Genomic DNA, 19,165 nt, shown 5'->3' with positions numbered 1-19,165 from the left:
AACTCATGGGATCCTCAGACCCTCAGGGTACTTCATTTGTTTTGAGTAGGGGCCTCCTGCACAGCCCTCTCTATGGGCTATTTCCACTGTCTGCTTCCAAACTCCAGTTGCCTTCCCTTAGCCCTGCTGAGCCCTGCTTGCCATCTCCTAAACTCCAGAAGCCACTGGTCCAGCTGAACTCCCTCCTACTGAGGCCTGGGAAGCCTCTGTTTGCAGGAAGTAATGGTAGCAACATCAGGACCAGCCCAATCACTCCCTGCCGGTAAAGGATGATGTCCTGCGTTTGAACACTGTTGCTTCATATCGGTCAGGTTCTGCTGATCTAAGTCCTCCAGCCTGATTTTATCTGACCTGCTCACATTCTGTGTGTCAGCGTGTATACTGCCTGTATACTGATGAAGGTCAATAGCTGTCTAAGGAAGTCCACATGTAAAGTTCAGCGGGTGGTAGTAAAGAAATCACCAGACCGTTTTCAAGATGCATTCAAAAGGACCATGAGCAGACACATCTATGGTCATGAAGATGAGATCCGACAGACATTTTCTTGAGAAACCTTGGAGTGCACCTGTCATTTTAGTGAAAACTAATAATTTTCATTGTCACTGAGAAATCTTGTATTTTTATGGAAAGATAGAATTTTTAGAAGACCCACAAAGCTTCCAAAGACTTTTCTGATTGGAACAATAAGGAGATTCATTTATGTGATCTTTGGGGACTGTGATGAAGCATGCCAATATTTAGAAGATTGGTGTAACTTGTTCCAACAGTACTTTGGAAGTGGCCTGTATGATGCTATGGAGTTAAACATGGGTGCAAACATAGGAGCAGCCCAGAATAAAAGACGGTGCTCTCGTCACATTTGGAGCTTTCTCTCGTCACATTTGGAGCTTTTTGAAACAGCTGCTGTGGAGTCTGAGTGCAGCAATGAAGAGTGTTCTGTTTTACTAACTGTAAATTGGGGGTAAGATAGGATTTTTTCCATTTACATCCTATTGCTGAAGCAAATATAAGAAGCTAATTGAGTTCCTTAAAACTGAACAGTGAGCCGGGCGGTGGTGGCGCACGCCTTTAATCCCAGCACTCGGGAGGCAGAGGCAGGCGGATCTCTGTGAGTTCGAGACCAGCCTGGTCCACAAGAGCTAGTTCCAGGACAGGCTCCAAAACCACAGAGAAACCCTGCCTCGAAAAACCAAAAAAAAAAAAAAAAAAAAAAAAAAAAAAAAAAAAGCTGTTTAAAACTGAACAGTGATGATCTTTGAAAAAAATGAAAGAACATGTCACTTTTCTCATGAAGTTTTCCCTATGAAAATATGTCTTTGTAATTTCTCTTAAAATGTATTTTAAGCTTTTCTGTGAATTAATACTTTTAAAAATTAACATGTCTGGTTATTTTTCCTAAAGTGAATAATAAAAAATTTAATGTAGTTGATTTTAAAAAAGAAGTCAGTGGAGGACTAATGATGAATAAGTCTCTTTCTTTCTTTCTTTCTCTCTCTCTCTCTCTCTCTCTCTCTCTCTCTCTCTCTCTCTCTCTCTCACATACAGACACACACACATACACACACAAGCACATGAATATGTATGAGAAAAATGCTACAATAAAACCTGTCACTTTGTGACATTAAAGCTATTTTAAAGCTATTTTTAGTGTTGTAATTTATTTATTTATCTGCATGTGTGCACACCCACATTACAGTATACATGCCCATGCACAGTTGCATGGAGTCAAAGAACAGCTTGCTTGAGTGAGTTGGCTCTTTCCTTCCATCAGGTGGGTGCCAGAATAGACCTTAAGTCATCCGGTTTGGCGGTAAGTTCCTTGACCCACTGAGTCATCTCCCAGGCACCTCAAACAATATATTCATTAAATTGAGCCTTTTGAGGGTCTCAGTATCCTTCAGAAAGCCATGTTTAGAACACAGTAGAACACTAAATTGCTAGCCTGGAAGAGTTCATTTGGGATTCTTCAATATAGAGATAATGATAATTAATGATAATGTTGTACAAAACTTCAGTCTGAAGCAGGACTCTGTTTTGTCCTCCCAACAGTTTTCCAACATGCCATTCATAATCCATCTTGTTAAGTTTTTCCTTGAGGCCCTCATCATGTCTCCCATGCCATTAGAATATCTAATTCTCCTCAGGCACTGTCGTGATTATCTGTATATCACAGTGTTGGATTAATTGTTAAAAACGCCTGTCTGGTTATATTTCATCCACACTTGAAAGGACTTGAATTCAGTGACCCACAAGTAAAAGTCAAAATTCACCAAAGAAACAGAAAGTGATTCAGACTCCACCTATCTCAGACTAACCCTCTAGGAGCCTCTTTTATACAAAGATATCCACATGTAAATCTTATGCAAAACTACACACTTGAGAGGGTTGTTTCAGTTCTAACATACTCCAAAACTTAAATTATTGAAATAAATAAGGACAAATCACCCCTTCAAGGAGTGTTCCATTTATTTGTGTGTTTGTTTGGCTATTTATTTATTTATTTTGTGTGTGTGTGTGTATGTATGATGTACATGGGCACATGTATCAAGAGACACGTTTGTGGGTCAGAGGACAACTTTGTGGAGTCCGTTCTCTGGACTATGGATTGTGGAGATGAAAGTCAGGTTTCTATGATTACCTGGCAATTGTCCTTACATACTGAGCCATCTCCGTGACTCTCAGCCAATTTTTAATCACTGCATACATCCAACAAGGGGTTCACACCAAAGTATTTTATCTAAAAATTAGTTACTAAAAAGTTTCCTCCCAATCCAATAAACAAGTTTGCTTCAGCAGAACTGACCAATGATGATGTAAGCCAGGTGTCATTAATTGCTGAGAAAAAAAAAATTCTTTTTTTGCCTCTTGGATGTCTTTAAATTTGACAATTTCCGCACATCCGAGCTGCCTGGAGATTTAACATAAGTTTTATTAGAATATAATTAATGAACATTTTTGTTGTTATTGACTTTGTAAATAAGCTTTAAGCTATCTCAGATTTTTTTCCTCAATTCTTTCATTATTTACTAAGTTAGAGGAGATGATGTTAGCGAAAATGAAAGGTGGGTGTAGCCAATAGGAAACTTTTCTTGGCAAGTGAGTTCGGATGCCATGGTTTTTTCTCAAATACACCTGAGCGACAGTCAATGCACAGGTTTGGGGTGGTCAGTGGACAACCTACCCAGAGAGCTTCCTACTGGGAATACAGACTGCCACAGTAAGACACTATGGAGTCCCCCAAAGACACCCCAAAATAACAGTCTGTGGAGCAGCCATTGTGTTACTGTCACAATTTAATTAATGTGCCATACTTCGTGTTATTCTAACCTGACATTAGAGCACAAATAAATCAATAAGTGTTCTTGTACTTGAAGCTTCACTGCTAAAAAAAAAATAAATATTTTTGACCTGCTTCTGAACTCAGCTTGTTGATATGCAGCATCATGCATATCAACAAAATATGAAACTTAATTAGATCACATCTTGCCTGCAATGAAATGAGGCTACTTATTATCCTTGATAACTCATGAAGGATGAGAAGATAAAATTTTGTCTCTAAGTGTTTAAAAAGATCTTTAAAGGACCATGGATGGCTTATTCTGCAAAAGTAGCTAAATTTCAGGTTGCCATGGAATCACTTCCCCTTATCAACTTAGATAAGTTTTTCTTTCAGTGTTTTTTAAAAAAGAACTTTTATTCATAGTGCTTTAAAATATCTTTAAACTTTAAAAAGTTTTTCCCTTTTACATTAGAATGTCTATAAATTTTGTACTATCGCTCCACTAAGCCATTTGAGATGCTCTATTTCATAAATTGATTTTGACAGGGAAGAATGAATCACAGAAAGAGGAAGTAAAGAGAAAGGTGGGTTTTGTTGTGCAGCACCAAGGCTCATAAAAGCCCTGTCATGCAATGTATGTGTGGAGATGCAGATTAGCTGAAATGTTTAATTGTTCAAAGTCCGTGTCCACTCCGGACTTCAAAAGAATTATTTCTTGGCTTTATGAGGAATTCCAAACAATGAATTTATAGACATGTAACAAAGTGGAGATTTAGATTTAGGACAACCAGTTCTTCAGCATCGAACCTAAGGTTGTAATAATAACATTATTTATAACAATACTTCACACATGAATGGACTAGAAATGAAGAAAGAAAATTTCTCAGCAGCCCACATAAGAAAGAAGTCACCACAAGCTCTGCTGCCCAGTGCACACCCCATGAACGCACACTCACTCTGGCTGACCTTCCAGTGTGTAGGGCTGAAGAAGCCCCTGACCCCTTATACAGAGAGACTTGGAGCATGAGCAAAGGGGTTTTCCCATATATCAGGGACACTCAAGCTTGGAAAATATTTTCTTTTTATTTTCTCAGCCTGCCTACTGTGTCTTCAGATTCCCCAGAAATGAGCCTCAATGAGGGTTTAAGATCTGAATAGATTTTAGCTAACAAACAATCCCAAAGAACAAGCCAATAACAGAGTTTAAAGAGATCTCAGGTGTAAATTCAATTTCTTGCAAAGAAAGACCTAAATCATTTCTTTAGCAAACACATTGAAATTAGGCCTCTGGGTCTTTCTACAGATTAAGTTTCCTGTTACATTGATTATAGTGGTAAAATATTAAAACAAACAGAAACAATCCTTAGAGAGTGCTTGCAAATTAGTGCTAAGTTCATGGAGAAATTAAAAGAGAAAGCCAAGCTATAATAAAATCAAGAATGGGTTTTTATAAAATACCCAAAGGGAGCTATTAGAGATGAACAATGGGGTAGCACTTGGTAAGTGGGATTAGAAAGAGTGACTTCCGATGGCGGATGGGGAACAATGAAGTCCAAGAGGAAACTGAAGAGATGAACACAGAAGGGCAGTGTGAAAGGGTAAAAAACACAGGCGTGAGAGGAACGAGGCTGTGCAGGAGCCTGACCAAGGGATTAATCAAGGGGAGGTGTCTTAGTTAGGATTTCTAACGCTGTGATAAAACACCATGGCTAAGAGCAACTTGGGGAGGCTAGGGTTTATTTTGCTCTCACTTTAGCACCATAGTCCACTCTCAAAGCAGAAACTTGAAGAAGGAACCTGAAGGCAGGAACTAAAGCAAGGGCCACAGAGGAAAGCTACTTATTGGATTGTTTCTTGTGGCTTTCTTGGTCCATTTGCTTATACAGCCCAACAACACCTGCCCAGCAATGACACTACCTACATCAGACACTAAGAAAAAGACCCTGCAGATGAGGAACAATGAAGTCCAAGAGGAAGACTGACGAAATGAAGTAGAGTGTTTATGGAGAAGTTGTAGTATTAATGTCTGTTGTATAAAGGCAAAATAATGGGATTGCATTTCTAGGCATTAAATCGTTAAAAATTCAAGGCCTTTAGGAAGAAAGATATCAAAATATATTATATATAATATATTGAATGAACCTGACAGACATCTATAGGATGTTTTACCCAAACAGTAAAGAATTAACATTTTATTGTGTAGTTCGTGGATGTTACTCTCTAAAGTAGGGTGCACAATAGGGCACAAAACAAATCTTAACAAACTCAGAAAAATTAAATACCTCCATGCATCCTATCTGACCACAGTACAAAAATAAGCAAAACACCAACACCAAATGAATCTCTGGAAATCACACAGACTTGTAGGGATTAAACAATCATTCAGAGAATGATAAGTAAGCCAAGGAAGAAATTAATAATGAAATGTTAAAATTTCCTGGAAGTAAATAAACAATAAAACCAAACATATGGAACACATTAAAAGCAGCAGTTAGGGGGAAATTCATAATTTAAGTCCTTACATCTAAAGATCTGAAAGAGTACAAGTAAATATTTTAATGATGCATCTCAAAAGTTTGAATAAACATCTACAAACCAGAACCAAATCCAATAAATATCAAGAAATAATTAAATGCAGAGCAGAAACTAATGAAATAGAAAGAAAATAGTACAAAAGATGAATCTAAGAAGTAGTTCTTTGAGAAGATAAACATCAATTGACAAGCCCTTGGCTCAACTAACCAAAGGAAATGAAGAGACTACCCAAATGGGCCATATCAGAAATGAAGAATCATTACAATAGGTGTTAAAGAAATTCAGGATACCCTAAATAATTTTTTTTAAAATCTGTACTCCATTGAGTCAAAAAAAGTTAAAGGAAACAGGCAAATAAGTGCATTAGTGTAAACCACTAAAGTTAAACAAGAAGAGATGAACAACTCAAACAAAAAGACCCTTAACAAACAAGGAGATTGAATTAAAAACTTAACAAAAATTAGTAGTTTTTCTATATACCAACCACAAACACACAGAAAACACAGGCACACACCCATTAACGATAACTCCCAATGTCATTTGATATGTCAATGCGAATAGGGAGAATACTGCAACACCCTACCCCTAGATCAAGAATTACAATCAATGACCGCTAAGAGTAGGAACTTTGCTCTTCTCCAGGGACAAGTCCCCGTATAGGTTATCTAATCCCAAGTGGTCAGTATTAAACATATTCCATTTTAAAATACATGTGTAATATATACAAGTGTATGTATGCATGCATATGCATGTATAGTATTTTATGCTTATGATTAATACTAAGTGAACTCAGCAGGTTGTATTTATGTGTGAATATACATATATAACTGTATGAGTGAGTATGTGTGACAATAATAATTAAAGGGGAGGTCATAAATTTTAGTGTGAGTGGTAGGGGCACAGAAGGAATAGGAGAAAGGAGTGGGTTACATAGTATGTAAATATTTCATGTGAAATTCCAAAAAAAATTAAGAGATTAAATAAAAAAGGATGCTTGCTGGGTTTTTTATGTTTGAGATGTGTGTGTGTGTGTGTGTGTGTGTGTGTGTATTACTTTTACACAGTGATGCATAAAACTTAGAAATACTAAAATTTTATGTGCAGAGGCAAAAACCAAATGAAGAGATGAACAGGAACAGGGGGAGAAATGCTGTCCATGTGGCTGTAAGCAGTGAGGAGGAAGCTCACATGGATTCGTGCTAGTCTCCATTTGAGAATTAGGGAGACAGGAAATTTAGTTTTCTTAATTTCTTAAAAGGAAATAAAATACTCAGATGAAACATGAATCACTACTTAACTTTTTAAAATTATAAACTTTGCCTGAGTATTATAATTATTAAATATATTTCTCTTTCATTAAACTTTATAAAATTTCCTGTGATTTTTCTTTGTCTGTGCGAATATATTAAACATTTAATTATTTTCATGACTTCCCTGGCATTTTTATTATCCTTTTTATCACAGCATGCTTCCGAATAAAAGGTTTCTTTCTTATTCTGGTGTAATTTCTCTAGTGGGTGAAGGAAAAAGGCGAAAATGGATAATAGGAATTGAATTCCATATCTTTTGTCCTATTTTATCCATTTTCTATTGTCTTCTGTTTGGAAAATCAGGCTTTACATATTCAATATGAAGGATGGTATGAAATATAAAACACACAGTAGGCTGACCACTAAGGAAGCTTCTCAGAGCAAATGAATCATTAAACAGTTTGAAGCAATGTAAGGTGGACCACCCCGTTACATCAAAATCGTGTATGCCCCAAACTGGCCACGTTCTGGTTTCATGCCTGTATCTCTGTTATATTTCAACAGCCTTTTAAATATACATATGTAATTCATTGAGAATTTTATATGAACATACACCATATTTACTCCCTACTTCTCCCCTAATCCCTTCCAGAACCACACTAATCTTCCAGCCCATCTCAAATACTTTTCATGTCTTGCTTCTTTAACTCCTGAGTCCAATGTGTACTTCCCATATACTTAACTTTTTAAAATTATAAACTTTGCCTGAGTATTATAATTATTAAATATATTTCTCTTTCATTAAACTTTATAAAATTTCCTGTGATTTTTCTTTGTCTGTGCGAATATATTAAACATTTAATTATTTTCATGACTTCCATTTGGATTACACTCTTAAAAGTTGAGTTTTCCTCCCCCGGAAGCTATCAACCGACAATTCAACAGTCTTTTCTATTCAGAAGTTTCCTTATTTCCTACAGATTTTCTAATATTTCCATTTGGTATATTTATATTACTTTTAAAATTTTGAAGTCTAAAACTTAAATGTGGGAGAATAAGTGTTAATAGTAGCTTCAAATTTGTAGTGTGCTGTCTATAAATAGAGGATTTTACCCTATAAAATATAAAAGGTAATTTCAACTCCCAAAAGTTGTTGCGTTCTCACGTCTACATATTCAACATGGTACGCAGACACTTTTTAGATTATTGTTATGGTTTTAATTTCCAAGACAGGCAGACAAACAGACACAGACACACACAGAGGGGGCAGGGAAATGACCCAATGAGAGTTATTCAGGGAAAGTAGAAATTCTGGGTGTGAGGAATCACTTAATCCTTACTGTTCTGCCTCAGTAGAAGTAGCATGCAATACTCATAAATATGCACTTAATTTAGACTTCCTCATAACTTTCCAATTATATTTTTTACAATATTAAAAAGATTAATGTACTGGAAAAGTACTAAAAGAAAGAGACAAGAAGGGGAAGTGAACAAGGAGACCCAGTCGGATTACTGCTGTCAAAAATTGAGCATGATGTGTAATGAATAATGGTATTATTTTCAAGTTGTTTTCAAAAGAAGTACAAGGTGTCAAGGAGAGGTGACCAAGACAGGATCAAGAGAGGAATGTGCTTAAGACAAGTGAAGAGCAAAGAAAAAAATGCAATAAAAATTAAAAGGAAATTAGAAGTAAGAAAGAGTAAGGAAGATGCCTAAAAAGAAGCAGCAACTGTCAAAGAAACTAATGAAATTAATCAGATACTAAAAAGCCTGAAAGAATTAGACAGAATGGGAGGAATGCACCACAATCAAAATCAATCCCATAAATTCTTAATATGAATTCTTGGAAATTAAAACCATAACAATAATCTAAAAAATTAAATTTTTAACTCAAACTGCTTCTGGAATAAATTTGAGGAAATAGAAAAACAAAAACAAAACCAGAAAGCATGCCCTAGGGTAATGTATCTAGGACATGGAGTGGTGAAAGCCATTCTAGGGAACCACTAAGATGATGCATCAACCAAGGACTCTTTGCTCGGCAGACATTACAAATCTCAGTATTCTACAATGTTAGAATGAGGGACAACATGAGTAATACTGTCCTGAGTCAAATTGTAGTTCAAATTTAAGGCAAGAGATAAGGGATTTTGAACCTGGTCGAATTTAAAAATATTGCTTCCAAGGGAACTCCTTCATGAGTCTATTATAGGTGACTTTTAGACAACCAACAGATGATATAATAACAAAGAAATTTGTCAACAATTAAAGCTCTATTCTGAGATTCCCTATACAATCAAACACAAACATGAACAGTCACATAAACATATGCATACACACACATACATATACACACACACATATAAGCATGCACAGGTGTGCATGCAAGTACACACACACACACACACACACACACTTGAACCTTTAGAAGTTTCCAGTTTTAAACACATAGACTCATAGCATATTCTGGCCCAGAACCTCTGCTTAGCCACTCTTCACTTTCTGAACCTTACTAATTGGTGTACTATTCTCATTTATGTTTTTAAATAGCTAAGTTTTGCAGAGAGCTGCTATGGAATAACAGATAATCAGCACAATCTTTGAATTTGAGGGCTGGGGAAATGGCTTAGTTGATAATGTGCCTGACACACACACACATGAAGTTTAGATTCCAAACATCCACATAGAATTTGCACACAGCAGGATATATTTGTTATTGCAGCCTCGGTGGGTGAGGTTGGATCCAGGCAGATCCCTGGTGCTAAAAACTAACATGCCAGGTCTATGAATTTGTGGCTTAATGGGACACAATGTTTCAGAATGGAAGGTGAAGAGAGATAGAGGGAGACACTTGATGTTGATCTCCAGCCTGCACACATATGTGCACAAGACCTATGTATCCATACACAAACACGTGCTCACGTTTCGCGCGCGCACACACACACACAAATATATTGAATTTTTAAAGGTCAGAGTGCTTGAAAACCAGGGATATCTGTCTTGTCTTGCTTTGTTGAAATACTGTGGTCCTCAGGTGCATCAGTGACAGATACAACCTTGTTGTGGATAGTGGGAAGGGATGAGGTGTATTCCCTCAATTTACAGAACTGCAACACGTGCCCATCTATGTATAGAAATGGCTAAAGGTCACGGACTGTGGTTACATTGCTGCTTGGATGATGAATGTCATTAAGTGCACTAGGAAAGCCATAGTTGCTATATACAAAGATAAGTAAACTTTACAGGCAGATGTGGGTCAAGTGGGAGAGACAGCCAGTCTGACCTTCTTTGAAGAGACCTGAGAAACACTGAAGACCTAACTGTAAAAAGTAGTAACCCATCTGGGGTGGACAAATGGCCATGTGTAAAAGAAGAAATGTTTGTCCCATTAAGAGACTAAAGACAGAGTTCAAGAATGTAGGGGTAGCTAAAGGATACAGAAATATGTTCCAAGAAAAAGAATCAACCTTGACATCTAATACGGCCAGTATGAAACAACAGCTCCCCGCTTTCCCTGTAGAGGCAAAACCATAGTCACAAAGCTGGGGGTTTGAAGGACACATGCAGGTTGAGCAAACAAGGAAGCAACTGAATGTAGCACCCTCTGTGACACGGCAGAGCACCGCAGAGGGAGGTCCTTCAATGACATTAGTGCCAGAACTTAATTACACAGGAATGCAATTTAGCTGATTAATGAGAACTTCTGTTCTGTTCTTTATATTGTGGCACTAAGCTTAAAATCAAATTTGCCATTTAAAATCAATAAAAATAACAGCATTTCACCCTGTAATAATATATCACACAATTATCAGAACAGCCTAAGCTCTGCATTCTAACTTAAGTCTTCAAACTTCGAACTGTTGCTGGCTGATAACAATATTAGTGTGGATAACAGTGGTTTAGGCTTCACCAATTATGCCCGATGTTATCTTCCAGAAACTAACAGCATAGCATGTCTTGCTTGTGGTATCACAATCTTATCCAAGTTGCCCGAAGGAGTGTGTGTGTGTGTGTGTGTGTGTGTGTGTGTGTGTGTGTGTGTGTGTGTTTAGCCATTTTTTAGAACAAGTGCTAACTTTTGACTGGAATAAAGCTAAAAATAAAGAACCTTAGTGCATTTTGTGGGCCAGTCAGAACATTGTTAGGTGAACTTGGCATTTGTGTTCTAATCTTAGCCTTACATCAGATAGTCATAGACTTTAAAAAAAACTTTAAAATTTTAAATTGCAAAACTTAAGAAAAATTGTTATTTTACAATGTGTATATAGCTGTTTTGCCTGCACGTGTAACCACGTGTGTACCTGGTGCCCACTGAGACCAGCAAATGGTGTTGGCTCCCCCGAATTAGAGTTAGAGGCTAGTGAGCTGCCTTGTGGGTGCTGGGAATTGAATGTGGGTCCTTTGGAAGAGTGGGCAGCCAGTGTTCTTAATCATTGAGCTAACCTCTCCCTTTCTCCCATTGCAAAAGAAGTAAATAAACATTTAAAAACCAACAGAGAAGATGTGGCATTCCTACCTCTGTCTAAGATCTGACTGACGACAGAGATGTAGTCCTCGGGATCCTGCTCTGTTGAGATCTCCCACTTGCTTCCGGGGACACTTAATAATTGAAAGAGAGGATCCGAGCTCTCCATCCCACAAAGCAGGGTCACTACACTTGCTGGCGAGTGAAGTATCTCCTTTAGAAACTGACACTTCTTCGGCGTTAGGTCTTTAAGTAGACTATTAGATAATATCAGAAGCTTACATTTGTAAGCATTTAAGTCTAGCAAATCCAAATGTGAAGAAGAGAGATTCCACAAGGGATATACCAGGATGGCTTCTCTTTCCACAATATGTATAAATATTTCTTGCAAGTACAGAGCCCATTCCTCAGCATCTTCCTCATGTATCAGAAGGATGTCTTTTGCACTTCCTGGAAAGAGAGAAAAAAACTGTTTTATTTTTCTTATAGTCAAAAGGCTAACAGCAGGTTATATTCTCTTTTAAATGTGAAAAAAACATGCTAATTTGCTTACAGTCGATACCAGTATTGTAAAACGTTGCTATCTTTATTGTAATGATGTAGATTAAAAAATAAGATATAACACAGTTGTTGCCTTGAAAGCCTCTTCTACCCATGTCACAAATGTGACTCCCCCATAATCAACAAAACAAAGTTTATTTGCATGAAGGAACTCAACTGTGAAAAACAAAAAAGAAGTTGGGGAAATCATCTGTCAGAAAGTAACAACTTGTGGGCTGGCCCGATGGCTTACTGGGTGAAGGTGCCAGGCGCCAAAAGGAGGACTGAGCTTAATCCCTGGGCCCCAAATCATGCAAGAAGAGAACTGACTCTCATAAATTGTCCTCTGACTTCCACACATTTGCTGAGGCCTGTGAATACCCACTTGTGTACAAAAACAAAAAAATACAATTTTAAAATAATAAAATGTTGTCATTGAAATAAATAGAAGGTTCTCATAGAACAATCTAGAACTAAGATCTATCTCCCACTCAGAGTCAAGACTGTTGAGGAATCAGAATCGTCAGACTGTCAGGACCTCAGGCATCACTTTCCTATTGTTTTTCCCAACATGGGGATTCTACAAGATCCTATCCTACAAGATAGGCTCAAAGCTGAGTCTGAGAAATCAGTCAAGTCCACAGATGCAACCACTCCACAGCAGAAAAGGGGAAGATCTTGCAGAAGGCCTTACAAGGATCACGCGAGATCACAAACCACCCTTTGCTGAGCGATATTTTATCTCACTGTGAACCCTGGGTCCGTGTTAATTAAATAAAACCTCGGGTCAAGGGGCAGAATCAGCAACTAGTTGACAGGAAGTAGCTAAAGACAATTAGGGGGAGTCAGGAAATAAAATAGAGAAACGCACAGGAAGTAGTAGGGAGGGACTTTGAGCATGGCAGTCTGGTTTGGTTTGGGATTGCATTGCAGAAGAGAATACTCTCGCTTGCAGGGTCACCAGCTAAGGAGGAATGTCAGCTGGTTGCTTCTCGGCCTCTCTGAGCTAGCAGGTTTTCTCCCCAGTATCTGACTCGCAAGTCTTTATTGGTAAAATATGATAAAGATTTCATCAAAAAGTACATCTGGCTGCAGAGGCAGTGGTAGTTCTGGATCCCTGCCAAGTCTCAGCCTAAGCTGTGGGATAGCGATTACAGAACAGCAGTCAGAAGCAGAAACAGCAGTAGATTCGGGGCAGCTGCTATGCAGCAATAAAACAACCCTTGTTGTCCCACTTTCCTGCAAACCACGTGAGGCCACGAGAAGCCAGTCATTTAGAAGTACTGAGTAAGACAAGGAAGAAAATGCCAAGGGTTGTTTTCCTGCCCAAGCTAAAATATGAAGTCTAACCTCCATCTAGATAAATAGGAGCAAAATAAATATTAGCAGTGCTAATTGTTTTTTATGGGATGGGACTATGTCAAATCATAATAACAATAACAATGATCATCACAATTAAAATTTACCATACATGGACTAGTGAAAATAATAAAACGAGAAGATGACAGACTTTAGAGCATAAAAATTACTCTAGCTTGATTAAAACAAAAGTTTAAAGACAATTTAACATAATTAAAAATTTTAAAAAAGACTACATCATCCAAGCAAATTTTATAAAGCAATAACTAGATTAGAGATTGGTAACATTTTAATTTCCAGCCTGTAACAAAGCTAGATGTTGCATAGCAAATGTTAAGAAAGGATGCAATTAAAGCTATGTGGGAAAGTATGATAAAGTAGATAAAACTCGAAAAGAAAAGGATTCAATATGAGGATAATTCAAACTCCTGAAGTGGAGATGAGAAAGATTCACACTGAGTCTTTTTACAGGGGTTGCACACACATCCTTGCTGATGTAGTACCTGCTGTGCTAGCATGAGGACCTGATTTCCACAACCCACATAAAATAAAAAGCTGACGTGGCATCTGCAACCCCTGCACTGTCGAGGTGGAGGCAGGCAGATCCTTGGAATGAATGGACTAGCCAATTTTATTTTCCCTGTGAGCTTCTAATTCAGTAAAAGACACCGTAAGATGGAAAACTATTGAGAAAAACACCATACATATACCTCTGGCCTCCGCACACACATGCATATATGTATAAGCACACCTATATGCATATGTGAACAAATACTCATGAACATCTTCATACATCCCATATACCTTTGCTTACACCACACATGAATACACATACAATATTGTGACCTAGAAGTGGTCTAGCTGATAAGAGGAAAGCGGTCAATGGGGGGGGGGGGAGGAAGTTGGGAAAGGGAGGAAACGTGATCAAAATGTGGTATGTATTTTACGAAAATGTCATAATGAAACCCATTATTATGAATACTTGAGGCATGCTGACAACAGTTCTAAAGCTATTTTAAGATTAAAGACAAACGGCCCTATTTACATGTGCTTGTGTGGCATGTGTGTGAACGCAGCCTGCACACCATATGGCGATTAGAAGACAACTTGCAGCAGTCACCTCTCCCGTTCTACCACGGGGTCTGAGATTTTGGATCAAACCAGGTTGTTTGTCTTATATGGAAAAAAATTTTTACCCACCGAGCCATCTCACCAGCCCAAGATTTTTAATATTTTTTTGATAAAGTCTTGGACTAAAGAGTATAAGGTATCAGCTTTGTGAATCAGTGAGGTACAATTGGGGGGAAAATGGTTAAGGAAAGCAAGACTTGACTAAATTGACCTTAGTTTAATGGTTATTATAAAAGCACTTTCTATATGTAGAAAGATAAAGAGTGTCAGTCACAAGAGAAAGCAGAAAGTTGGTATAATTTCTTCTGAGCAATTTCAACAGATTACTGTGAATTGTAAGGTAGCTCTCCAAAGGCGAATTCTCCTTGCACACTGGTACTATAAGATACTCTTCTGTGCAACAATAAGAAGGAATGAGCCATAGATACATGAAACGTGCATAGATCTACGAACACTGCGTGCAGTAAGCAAGAGTGCACACAGCAGAGGAACATTGTTGGCAATCTAATTGGACACATTGGGCACAGATGCTAATCTACCTGGGATACATTGGGCATAGATAAGGGTATTGAGACCACGGTTAGTGGATCAGGCTGAGGAACCCTCCTGGAGCTCTGCACTTACTCTGTCTTGATCTGCATAGGGATTACATAAACATACATATGGAGAAATTAATTCATTGGTATAGCTTTGATTCCAGCTTCTTAAACTCTGGGTCACAACCCTGTGTGGGATGGTTAGCAAACAAAATGGCAAGAATTAGGTATCTGAACTGTTCTCCGGTAGCTCAGCCCAGTGCTTCGTTGTAGCTCTCTGTATCTGCTTCCATCAGTTGATGGTTGAAGTTGATGGTTCTATGACGACAAGGTAGTCATCAACCTGATTACAGGAGAAGGTCAGTATATGCATCCTGTCCACTATTGCTTAGGGTCTCAGCTGGGATCATCCTTGTGGATTCCTGGGAATTTCCCTAGTGCTATGTTTCTCGCTAGCCCTTTAATGACTCCCTCAATCAAAATAACTCTTTTCTTTTCTCCCTCACTGTCCTTCCCTCTTCTTTAGCATCCCATTCCCTCATATTCTCCTTCTCCCTCCTCTTCTCCCCTCTCTTTCCCTTCAAACCGTCCTTCCGTCCTTCTAATTATCTCAGGAGGTCTTGTCTGTTTCTTCTTCAGATCAATGTGTCTCTCTTAGGGTTCTCCTTGTTACCTAGTTTCTCTGGGATCATGGACTATAGGCTGGTTATCCTTGGTTTTATGTCTAATATCCACTTATGAGTGAGTACATATCATGTTTGTCTATCTGGGTCTGAGTTACCTCATCAGGATGCTTTTTTTTCTAGTTACATTCATTTGCATGCAAATTTAAAGAACAGTTAAAGAGAGGAAGGAGTGATAGTATGAGCGAAAGGGTCAAGTCCATGATGGTGATACCCACAGAAACAGCTGACCTGAGCTACTGAGAGCTCACTGACACTTGTGAGGCTTGGTTAGTCTGTGGGGCCATTGGCAATGGGACCAGGACTTATCCCTAGTGCTTGAACTGGCATCTAGGAACACATTCTCTTTGGAGGGATACTTGCTCAGCCTAGATATAGGGGGGAGGGCCTTGACCTTGCCTGGAAGTGAAGTATCAGACTTTGTTGACTCCCCATGGGAAGGCTTTACCCTTTCCGAGGGGTGGGTGGGGAGGGGGTGGATGAAAAGGTGGAGTGGGAGGAAGGGAGGGAGTGGGAACAGGGATAACCATGTAAAATGAGAAAAGATAATTTTAAAATGCTTAATAAAAAAAGAAGAAAGATGTGATCTAAAAACAAAACAAAAGAAGATAAAGCAAAGCAACAACAACAAAAAGAGGTTTCTGAACTCCTGGCAACTGAAATCAATTCCACATCAAATACGCACTGAAACAGAGGTGTCTCTGGCCACACGCTCCTAAGCTGCACTGTGTGATGTCACTGCAGACTTGGTTCTAAACACACAGCAGGCATATTTTTGCATTGTGCATGCTGTCGTACCATGTAAAACCAAGGCACACTATCTGAAACATTACAGCTCAGATTCCAGACTAAGGTATGGTATGAATCACAGCATTTACTGTATGTAGAAAGTTACCTGCTCCTACATAAACGTTAAAGCTTAATTGTAGGAAACAGCTCCTGTGGGATAACCCTTCTGTGAATGCTTTGTTTCCATTGGTTAATAAGAGAGCTTATTTTGGTCAGGAGCAAGGCAGGATGGAGCCAAGTAGAAAAGTCAAGCTAAAAATATAGGGGAAAAGAAGGGCAGAGTCTGGGAGATGCAAGCAAGCTGCTGGAGCAGCAAGATGTACTAGAGGATGGGTAACTCTACAAACCATGTGGCAAAATATAGATGAATAGAAATAGGTTAATTCAAGTTGTAAGAGCTGGTTAGAAATAAGCCTGATCTATAGATCAAACATTTATAATTAATACTAATCTTCTGTGATTATTTAGGGATGAGGCAGCTGGGAAACAAAAGCACTGACTCTGTCTACAAACAGCCTTTTAATATTTTATACTGCTATTTCTTATTGTGCCTATCAAATTAATATACCTTTGAATTGTACTGTGTTAGTATGATTAAATTTAAAAATTACTGTTTGAGTTGCTGACTTCAATTTCATGAAATGTCACTTGGTAAAGTTTACCTTGTCACTAGAATAAAATTTCCAATAGCTTTTGAAATTTCTCTAAACATTATTTTGCCATTTTTCCCCTGTGGCATTTTCAGGATTGGTTATTATAGAATATCAACTACAAAAAACATTAAAGATATTCTGCATCCCAAGGATCAAATATTCAGCTGAGATTAATTTTTTTATGTAAGAAACACATAGATTAACATTCAGGTTTGCTTTAATAAATAATAAAAATCATTTATACATATTTATAAAATTATTTTAAAATAAATATACTTATGATTTGTTATCAATAAATATCAAATCTGCATACTATTTTATAGACTTAAGTATTACATAGCTGGGGTAATGAAAAAAATTAACTAAAAGGTTATCACAAGCATAAAAATTTGAGATGCCCTATTTCAAAATGCACGCTTGCTAAAGTTTAACACAACATTTAAATTAAGAAAAGTAGCAAAAGGAAGTTTGGGGAGGGAACTATTCAGTAGTCCCTGAGATCGGTCAGTCTTACAGCAAGTGGGTTTCAGGAACAAGATCTCCAAAACTAAGACAATTACAGAAGTGATAATTAAAAACCTGGGAGTGAATTCTAATCACAGAAGCTTGGCACACCTCAAAGGAGGTTTTCAAACTTTAAAGGTAGATGCATTAGAAAACTTTACACATAACATAAAAACTTAAATAAAATTAATGCTAGAAAAGCAAAGTAAGACAAAGACTGTAATAGAAAGTGAAAAAATTATACATTGTTTGGGATAATGGTGTTAATGTCATAATGAAAAAATTGATTAGTCATTAATTTCAAGTTCAAATTAAACTATCCTAGGAAATAAAACAAGTCATGTGGGCTAAGTGATAACTCACACGTAGCATACCAATAGATAGATGCCAACATGTAAGAGCTAACATCGAAATGCATAAATCACAATTAACATTTATAACACAACACATATATACAACTTAATTTTTTGATTAACTGTCAAAAATACTTTAGATTAAAAAGTGATTTTAAATAAATCATATCAATCTGAAAAAAAAAACAAGAAGAAACATTGAAAGGGATTTTGATCCTTCAGTTCCAGAGGGAAGGATCTATGTTAGGGACAGAAAGGGAAGGGCACTGCTGGCAATCGGACCACACGACTTGCCAGTGCTCCACATGAAGCCTAAAGGAAGTGAAAATGAATAACAGACAAAATCCAAGTCAGCCCAGGATGCTCAAGGTCTATGTTCCGTCCAATGTGCCACAATAAATGAGCAAACAAACAAATAGTAAATAAACTGAGAAACTTTAATAAAATAAAATTAAAAATGTTAAGTGAAACCAGCATTGCTTTGTTTCTCCATTTATTATTAAAGTTAATAAGGTACTCACTAAGTTAATCTTTAATAATACAACATGCTGTCTAAATTTAGTGACTAAAATTGTATCTAAAAATTGATGAAACTTTAGTCTTTGTCAATACTCTGAACATCTTTTGTTCATGATGAGCAGGTATTTTCATTTCAGTTTGATTTGTACTTTGTCAACTACATGCTAGTTTTCTTTCTTTATGCACATTTTTAAAAGGCTGAAGATTAGCATTAAGGATCATTCCTTTCTTCCTGATAGTTGAAGTCCTGCAAGGCAGTTGGTCTTTAATTTTCTCAATTATTATTTACTGAAACTTTTTGTGTTCACCAGAGAACATGAAATATTTAACATCCATTGTCCATGGCTCCCTTGTGATATCCATGGAAAGAATTCAGACAAAGTCACCCAGAACATAGTTTATTCTAAACAACACTCTCGAGCGGTGAGAGTGGACAATAACCTTCACTATCTTTGTGCTGATCTGTCTGCACTTTAGTCAGGCTCTGTGTAAGTCTTAAAGTCTCTAAAACAAGCAGTTTTTCCCAAGGAATTTTTTCCTGTCCAGGCATTTGATAGGCCTTTTTGAA

General features: G+C 37.5%; 1 protein-coding gene across 1 annotated transcript in view; it reads right to left on the bottom strand.

Moving 5' to 3' along the window:
- Bank1 (B cell scaffold protein with ankyrin repeats 1) overlaps positions 1 to 19,165 on the bottom strand; it is a 218,011-nt gene that overhangs the window by 171,526 nt on the left and 27,320 nt on the right. The window contains exon 2 of the mRNA XM_075981274.1: positions 11,582 to 11,980. Coding sequence (XP_075837389.1) covers positions 11,582 to 11,980 — 399 coding nt within the window. The remainder of the gene's footprint in view (positions 1 to 11,581; positions 11,981 to 19,165) is intronic.

This window comes from Microtus pennsylvanicus, chromosome 7 (assembly GCF_037038515.1).
Source record: "Microtus pennsylvanicus isolate mMicPen1 chromosome 7, mMicPen1.hap1, whole genome shotgun sequence".
In the NCBI taxonomy this organism is placed as follows: Eukaryota; Metazoa; Chordata; class Mammalia; order Rodentia; family Cricetidae; genus Microtus; species Microtus pennsylvanicus.
This window is presented reverse-complemented; position numbering and strand designations above follow the sequence as displayed.